Consider the following 9,534-nt stretch of genomic DNA (forward strand, 5'->3'; position numbering starts at 1 on the left):
AGAGTTTATGGTACAAATTATTCATTAGACTAACATATTCCTCTGGTTTTCTAAATAAAGTAGTAAGACAAACTCTGAGCAAATCATAGCAAGAAAATATGACTTATAATATGAACTGTTACACAATCCTGTTGAATTCTTGCATATATGACAGAAACATTAAAAATTCTTAAGACATAAAAACACAAGGTAATGAATGGAAACTGTTTAGTATTTTATTTCATCTTCAGAAATCTTCCTGCTTTTGTTTTAACAAAATTATCCCAATTAATTTCCTTCAAGCTGCACAACTATGAAAATAAAACATGAATTTTTAAAAGCTTTCAATGTTGCGGATAAAATGCCTGGGAGAAAAAAGCAGGAAAAAAAAAAAAAAAAAAAAAACTTCTTTTATATGATAAAAAATGTACAACAATTCAAGTGTGAAGAATAAAAAAATGCCTTGCAAACCAGGGATAGAGATGCCCAACTTTGTCCTACCTATCTGGGAGGCTGAAGCAGAAAGGTCACAAATTCAAGTCCAGCCTGGGCAACTTAATGACTTAGCCAAGTCCCTTTCTCAAAACACTTTTAAAGGAGAGAGAGGGGTTCAATGAGGTTTAGGCTCAGGGTAAAGGCCCTGAATTCAATCCCTTGTGCCAATTTTTTTAATATGCTTTGCCTCACTAAAATGACTGAGAAGCCTTCAATCTTTGTGACTAGAAAAATACCTTATTGGATTCTTTCTGAATTTTTTTTTCTTTTTTTTTTTAAAACAGGGATCAACCTCAGGACTTTGCATTTGCCCACTTGCCAGGCAGTTTCTCGTGAGCTACACCCCCAGCCCCTTTTTGTAAAAGCTCTGAAACAGAGACGAAAGGATAATTAAGAGTTAAACTATTGATCCAACTAAACAAGAATGGCATGAAAGTCACAAGTAATAGATTTTTTGTTCTGAATTGCCAAACATTTCTCTGAGGGGCAGCAAGTAAAGATAATTCTAGCACAAAAGGGCTCAAAGAGAATAAAGATAATTCTAGCACAGAAGGGCTCGAAGAAAATAAAGATAATTCTAGCACAGGAGGCCTCAAAGAGAATCACCTCAATAATTTGCAGGCTACATGATGGCGAGACAAGGTCCATAGAGTATCAGAGCAGGGCACAGAGACATAGCCCCTCCTCAGCTCTCCCTATCACTGTACTATTCTGGAAGTTCCTACTGAGCCCTGTAGGAGAGGAGTGCTCTCTTGAGTCCCTTACTATGCCTTTATTAGACACAGACTGATGCACAAAAATGGACTCTCAATCCCATATCCAGAGTGACAGTATTTCAAGGGTAAACCAAAAGGTCTAACTGGCACAACAAATTATTTTCTTGCTGACATATGAGTATTCGTAAATGACATATCATTTACAATGATGATCACAATTTCTAATTTTCAGTTTATAGCTTATTGGCCTATAAAATTTAAATGAAGCAGCTTACAATGAAATGTAAACATGTAACAGTAGCCTATCAAATATATGTAGCTAATGGCTTACTATTAATACATTTTTCAAGATAATACATATAATTTTAAGAACTACACTAAACTGAAATCACTTTATATTACTATAATTTACATCAGCAAAATAACCTCTTTAGAAAAATTTAGAATTTCAAATTCCCTGCCTAACCCCAACTACTACCACCAAAAACAAAAACAAACGAAAAACTATTTTCCCAGTCTCTGACTGTATAAAATAAGGGATTCTCCTACTATGGAATAAGAAACTGCTTTGGAGAAATCTACATAGAAAAATACAGAGGAGGGATTTTCATACACTTTTCAACAGACTTCATAACCTTTAAAAGTAATAAAACAGCATCCTGAGTAGAAAAACAAAGCACAAAGCTAATGCTTGGGTCAATCTCAAAAGTCATTTAATTGAACGTGGTAACTAACCAAGACCACCTGTGCCCAATATGCCGATAAATTACAAAGCAAGGAATCAAAGTAGCTCTACTTTATCAATAACAACTCTACAAAATAACACTAACCAAAGTAAAAGTAACCAATATTCAATTTTAGTATATGTGCTGCCGAAGCGAGCACAAATAACCAATATTCAATATTAAAACTATAAGAAGTCTAACTTGTGGTACTATCATTTGAGTAAACACAATGAAACCACCAAAAAAAAATCCTTGTTTCTTAAATATTATAATTCTGATGACATGACTTATACCAATCACATCTAACTTACATACTAAAACAAAACTATTATACAGAGCTTCTTTAGAAGCCTGTCCATTATATTTAGTAAAGCTGAGTCATTATGTAATAAGTGGCAAAAATCACTACTGTGTTGGAAAAATAATAGTGACGAGGACTTTTTTTTCATTATTTGCTCACATTTTCCAAAAGCAATCAAAGGGAAATTCTAGCCCCAGAGCTGTAGCACTGAAATACATAAAAATACAATCTTAAATATTAGTCTACCTACCTTTGTCCTCAAGGTTAAATCTACTCAGTGTTTTAGAAACACTTTCAATTAAGCTTGCATGGCCGGCAATGCTCTGGGTGAAAACTTCCAAACTGACTAAAATTCCAGGAGAGCTAACTCAATGTCAGGGAGCACTGCACTATTCATGGCACATTCACAATTTCAGTCTATGCTGTCAGGATCAAACAACTGCATTTACATTTTAGGAGCAGAAATGTACTTTGTGTTACCTAACATATAATTTTAGACTAAACTAAACTATATCATAGTTCTCTTGCAATTTCTAAATGCAAGTTATCCTAGGGAAACAGTAGTCTATCATTTGTGGCAATTCATCATATTTATAAATCTTAAACCAGTGTGGTGGCACATGCTTATAATCCCACTATTTGGGAAGCTTGGTGCAGGAGGATCACAGGCAAAAGGGCAACTTAACAAGATCCTGCCTCAAAATTATTAAAAAAAAAAAAAAAATCTTAACATGCAGACCCTCAGCTTAATCGCTACTGCAAAAAAAAAAGAAAAAAAAAAAAACTTTAAAGTACTAAAACAAAGAAAAAATTTCCCCAAGTGTTAAATGCAATGCATGACAAAAATATCTGAAATATCTATGTAGAATAATAATTTTAACTATTCTTTCTGAAAGTGAAATTTAAAATACTCTGAACTTCCTACAAACAAAAATCAATGGGGTCCAAATATGACTGTCTGTACTTTTACAGAATCAAATCGCACTAATAATGGCAGAAACAGAAATACATATTATTGATCTTAAACATCCTCCTAAGTATTCAAAAACACTTGTAACTATTGTTAATTTCCTATCATCTTGTTTTAAAGTTTTGAACCATTTTTATTGTTTTTTTCCTATCTTTAAAAATAAATTATCCTGGTATTATGCTGCAAGGGCAAAAAACAGAATGCACTCTCCAACTGCCCAAAGTACTTTTTGTTCTAACTAGAAGATAATAAGACACACTGTTTACCTCTTATAAAAACAAAAATACAACTATATGAAATAATGGCAAAGACTATTCAATTTATTAAGTATATGCCAAACAAGAATCTTTCTGCCAAACTGTCATCAAAGCACAAATACTATATTAAGTCAAATTTTCTACAAAGCTTTAGGGTTCCTAGGCAGAAATGCTTAAAATCTTCTCACTCATTCTAAGATTTACTCTAAAATGCGATCAGAAGGCAAATTTCAGAGGACTTCGTTATTGTCTTGGTTTGTTTAATATGAAAAGAACTAATATATTTTTGAACTATTTCAATGGAGTTTACCTTCCACTCTTTAAAGTTTTATATTTTATTCTAGAAAGTATATGTAATCAATATGCAAGCTTTTATGCTTTAAAAAAAATTTTAAATCTTGATACCACATATGCTTGCATATGTTGACATAGACCTAAGTTCTCAAGATTTTTTAATGAATTAGTACAAGTATTAACTACTTTGGGACAAAAAAAGGCCATTCTGACTTGCCACTAAAGTCACTATGATACTTTAAGCATTTTAGACTCAGTATTCTATGGAAAGATATATAAAAAGATTTTAAAAATCAGTAATTTCTATCCTTCAAACTTGGTTTTATGAACCTATAAATCATATAAAACAAGAAAAAAAATATTCTATCCCATTGAGATCTGAAAACAGGCTACAAATACAGTAATAATACTGAAACATGGGCAATGTTAGCACAACTATCAACATACACTTTTAGAAATACAATTAGGTCTAGAAATAAGGAGACAGACTAATTTTTAAGTTTTCTTCTTATCCTAATTTTTAAAAAATTAAAAGCAGATAATGCTTTGAAAAATAGTCACTGTTAAGCATTTCCTTTATCTGCATGGGACCTTTGGAGATAATAACTGACCAACTAAGACAGAAGGAATTTCCTTGGTCAGTACAACCAACCAAGAGTCAATATCAACATGACTTTTTGTGCCATTCCTTTTCTACTGTATCTGTGAAGCAGCACTTCAGTGAAGTCAGTCGCTCTATAAATCTTTTCAGCATGCAGTTGTTCAAAGGCACTTAACTATGAGGAATTCTCCATTACTTAACCACACCTGCTTTAGGTTGTAAAACATATGGAGTATATTATACTTGCACCAGCTAATCTTCAGTAACCTCAGAAGGCAATTCTAAATTTTTAATGTAGCCTGCAATGCACATGTTTTAAACCAAAGTTTTCTTAGTAATTATTATTTCTACATTAGGACAAAACAGCTAAGATTAGCTTTTATAGATTACATATAAACTGAATCCATTTTTTTTTCCTCTAGTAGTAAAAGATTTGCAAATCTCAGTGAACAACAGTATCTTCATTTTGAGTAACAGAGGGTTTACATTAAAGTAAATGTTTTTCTCTTCTACAACAACTATCAACAGGACTCATTTATTAACACCTTGATCACTGGGCCATTCTGGTACCCAGGATTCATTTTCTAACATATAGTACTTCCTGAAAATCTACTGAGTTGCCAGGTATGGTGGCACATATGTATAATCCCAGCACACAAGGAATTTGAGGCAGGAGGATGAGGCCAGCCTGAACTACACAGTGAGACTGTCTCAAAAAAAAAAAACAACCACTGGGTCATTGGGGCTGGGGATGTAACTCATTGGAAGAGGTCACGCCTAGCTCGTGTAAGGCTCCTAGGTTAGATAAGGGGAAAAGAAGGGAGGAGGAGAAAAGAGGAGAGCAGACCTAGTAAGTCTATGCAAGATTATGACACTTTAGATCATTTTTCCTCCTAACATACTTCTTTAAATTTAATAAGACTCTAAAAATGAACTAATGATGTGATATACTCCTTTAAAACACTGGGTTCATTTTCAGGTAATGAGAGAGAAAACATATAAATAAACATATGTGTTATAAAGTTCCAAGAAAGACAAAAAGGTTCCTATATCCCTCCCTTTCTCTAATCCTTTAATAACCCATTTTGCCTCCTTATCTTAAAAAAGTCCAATATCCTATGAATTGTAGTCATATATAAAGTACATAAATATCTGGGGTCTTATTTCTCTAAGGTTAAGAAAAAAGTATATAAAGAGAAATCTAGATTCCACTAGGAAGTCTCCCAATAAGATACAAGACTCAGAGAGACTTTATAAATGCATATATATAAATATTGTCTCTGTAGTTATGGGGAGTTCAGGTGGATCTTATTTTTATGGTTAACAAATAAATTCATATTCTATCATTAATAATATTAAACATGGGAGGAAAAAACCTTAATGTAAACAGAACAAGTAATTATAGTAAGGTAGAAATTCAATCTAAAATCTTAAACTCTCAATCTTTGTATAAGGCAGCAATATATTCTAATACAAAGCTATTAGCAATTAAATGTCTGTACATAGGAATAATAATAGAGCATTGCCACAAAACAGACAGGTGATTTTAGAAATCTAAAGCAGAAAGATAAAAGTTCTTGGATCATATACAGAGAAAACAAAAGAATATGTTAATCAGCCTTAAACTATTTAAAGTGTCAGTACTCACTTTCTTCACTATTCCAATAAAGCTTAATAATAAAGTAAAATATAGAAAAATTAAGTGTTCAAATTGAGACTAGAAAAATAAACCGCTGTTAAAAATATACTTGAATATACTAGATTTAAATTTTTTGTATATTCAACTATTAAAAGCTGTGAATTTGAAGTAATATTAAAATCAAGGTTATAAATATTTTTAAGCAGAGTCAGAAGCACTATTTTCTATTCTCTCCATCTACATAGACTATATCATAAGCTCATACGATATACAGATATTTTGCTATAATTCTTCCTGTTCCCAAATATATGCAGTGAAAAACTTCACGAGAATTCAGTTTTTAAAACAAATGCATGTCTTCATGTTTCACTTTACCGTTTTGTGACCATTCTGGCAAGCCACATGCAGTGCTGTCTGCCCCATTGCGTCCTCAACATCAACATCACTGACGTGTTGCACAAGGTCATGGAGTAATTCTGTCCTCCCATTCACAGCCAGCCAGTGTATCTGTAAAGTCATTCAGTTATTTAACATTTGTGCAAAAGTGTTTCATAAGAAAGCACCAAATAAGGCTATTTCTCAACCATGATATACAAACAAATACATTTAAGCCCGTACAGTTTTTCCCAATGAGAAAAATATATGCATCAAGATATAGACTATATTACCATATATTAGAAAATCAAGAACTCAACAGTTCAACATAGTAAGTATCCTATGCTTAAGATTACCAATACTCTGCTTCTTAGATGACCTTGGACTCTAAGCTTAACTTATCTCTAGAGAAATGATGATAGATATTTTTCCTTTCCCAGAAGCAAACATAAGTTAAAAAGTAATTAACACCATAATGCTGCATTCTTTACTTATTCTTTACTTACTGTGTTTACAAGCAGCAAATGTATCTTACATAAATAATAAGATGGAGGGCCAGGGAGATGGATCAGTAGAATAAGCTCTTCCCTGGCAAGCACAAGGGTCTGAGTTCAATCCCCAGTTCCACCAAAAATAAATAAATAAATAAAAAGCAATGTATAAGAAAAAAATTATACCTGTAAATCTATCACTCTTAAAATCTACCAATGTTAAAATTTTGGACTAAGAGAGGCTGTGAGTACAGATCGGAGGTAAAACTCAGGTTTAGCATACACAAAGCCACCAAAAAGAAAAAGAAAAAACGAAAATCTTGGACTATGTATTCCAAAGTTCAAATCCATGTATTTTTTCACTTTACTTATTTTCATTAAAAACTTATTATGACATTCCTATCGGAAAGTGGCCAGTTTTTGCTAGATAGGTAGAAATTGTTTGGTGTGAACTAGCATTCAATCTCCTTTTAATGTGGTTGGTACTTTTAGTTCATGTGCTTGGTATTTTTCACCTAGTCATATTCTGTTAGGTTAGTGAGATTCTGTTAACTCTATCAGCCTCAACTTCACAAAAGCCCACTGAAATTGCAATAAAAGAATATTTTCTTAAAGAAAAAAAAGAGACAATAACAAGTTTTGGAAGCTGGAAAACAACACTTTTCATCTTGTCAGATAATACTTGTTGACTTGTCAGAACAAAAAGAATCTGCAGTCAAAAGAAGAGAAAGCTAAGAAGTCACGTGTTTCAGACCATAAAAGCACTGAAAGACTCTAGAATCAGTAGTAAGCAAAGGTGAAATGGGACTAAAAACCAAGCCTTTCGAAAGTTTAGTAAGACTGAGACCCTCAGATCCCTACCCCTTTCTAATTCTGCAAGGATAGTAAAGACTCCTCTCATTAACCTAACAGAGTATGACTAGATGAAAACCACCAAGCACATGGAACTAAAAGTACCAACCACATTAAAAGGAGATTAAATGCTAGTTCATACCAAACCATTCTTACCTATCCAGCAACCAAAGTGCTAACAGTTTCAAGATAGCATAAATGGAAAAGCTCTCTCTAAGGAATCTATCTGGCTTGATCAAGAGTAACTGCCTAAAGAAAGTGACACTAAAAGGGGCAAGAGACAAAATGTCTACACCGGTCATATTGCACTGAAGTCTCTAGTGAACAAACCTCTCTCACACTGACAATGCTTTCAAATAGCTTCCTCAGACCAGGCATGGTGGAGCACGCCTGTAATCCCAGCACTGGGGAGGCTGAGACGAGGATCACTATGAGTCAGCGCTGCATAGTGAAACTCTGTACCGAATACATTAAAAAAATAAAAAATTAAAAAATCAAATTGTTTCCTCTTATTCCCCCAAACACTTGAAATGTGTATCTGATTTAAAAGACAAGTAAAAAGAAAAAAAAAAAAGGTAATAATAACAAAGGGGAAAAAATCATGAAAAAACTAATACTCTCAGAGAAAACATTAATCACATCATAGGATAATATGTCATTTTGCTTTTTAATGATAGAAAAAAACAAAAGGAACCTTTGGAAAGTGGTATTGTGATGGGGACACACAAATGTAGAAGATTTACAAAATGATATTGAAGAAAGCACAAAGAAAAACAATAACAGTAAAAATGAGAAAACAGTAGAAGTCATGAATTACACTTTATGAAAATTTCTCCTGAGTTTCCATTTTGAGGTTCTAGATTAATAGAGACTCTGTGTTATCCAGCCAAACAGATAAAATAAAATTCAATGAAAATATATGAGGAAATTATAGAATGATAAATACAAAATAGATTCTAATCAGAAAACACAGGATCCATAGAATTTCATACCCATAAACCCTGTAGTTTGGAAGACTGAGGCAGGCCAGCCTGGGCAACTCCTGACAACTTTTCTCAAAATAAAACTAAAAAGTGGCTGGAGATACAAATCAACACTCCTTGGGTCTAATCCCCAGTCATAGGAAAAAAAAAAAAAAAAGCTAAAAGTGGTACGAAGCTTCAAGATTGAAAGCTAGAAGACAACAAAGTAATGCTTTTAAGACACTGAGGAAAGATAAGATGATATTCAGTCTACAATTTTATTGTCAGCTAAATTACCAATTATATAAATGGATAAACTCAAAGACTCATATTTTAGAAATATAACATAAGAGCAAATTAGCCTACCATGCATCCTTTCTCAAAAAAAAATGGCAAAGATGTGCTCCAGCAAAGTTGCAAAACAGTTATGAGGAAAAACAGACATGTGATTCATATAAGAGAGAGCCCAAAACAAAATAATAAGACCCTCCAAGATGATGGGAATGAAACATTATGAGCAACTGTGCAGTAAATCTAGAAACCAATCCAATCAGCCTGGAGGACAGAAATCTCCATTGCATGTTCATTTGAGACACAGCCACGGACTTAAAAGACACTGATGACATTTTAGGACAAGAGTTGCAAACAGTAATAAATACATAGAAAATTTAAAAAAAAAAATAAGTTTTAAAACCCTAGAGATGTAGTTCATGGGTTCCAATACTGGAAAAAAAAAAAAATCCAAAAATTCAATAAACCAAGAAACAAATGTAAAAGACACTGAGATTAGAAAGTAAGAAATATCTCTTTTTAGATAGGATATGGTAAGATAAATAAATAAATAAATAAATAAATAAAGGCTGGCCAAATAGCTCAG

At 32.8% G+C, this 9,534-nt stretch overlaps 1 protein-coding gene across 5 annotated transcripts in view; it reads right to left on the bottom strand.

Annotated features, from left to right (window-relative positions):
- Positions 1-9,534, bottom strand: part of Hace1 (HECT domain and ankyrin repeat containing E3 ubiquitin protein ligase 1) — a 169,160-nt gene that overhangs the window by 140,426 nt on the left and 19,200 nt on the right. For all 5 annotated transcript variants that reach the window (XM_023722342.1, XM_023722341.1, XM_023722344.1 and 2 more), the window contains one exon: positions 6,353-6,484. In XM_023722342.1, the coding sequence (XP_023578110.1) occupies positions 6,353-6,484 (132 nt within the window). The remainder of the gene's footprint in view (positions 1-6,352; positions 6,485-9,534) is intronic.

This window comes from Octodon degus, unplaced genomic scaffold (assembly GCF_000260255.1).
Source record: "Octodon degus isolate 3935 unplaced genomic scaffold, OctDeg1.0 scaffold00090, whole genome shotgun sequence".
NCBI lineage: Eukaryota > Metazoa > Chordata > Mammalia > Rodentia > Octodontidae > Octodon > Octodon degus.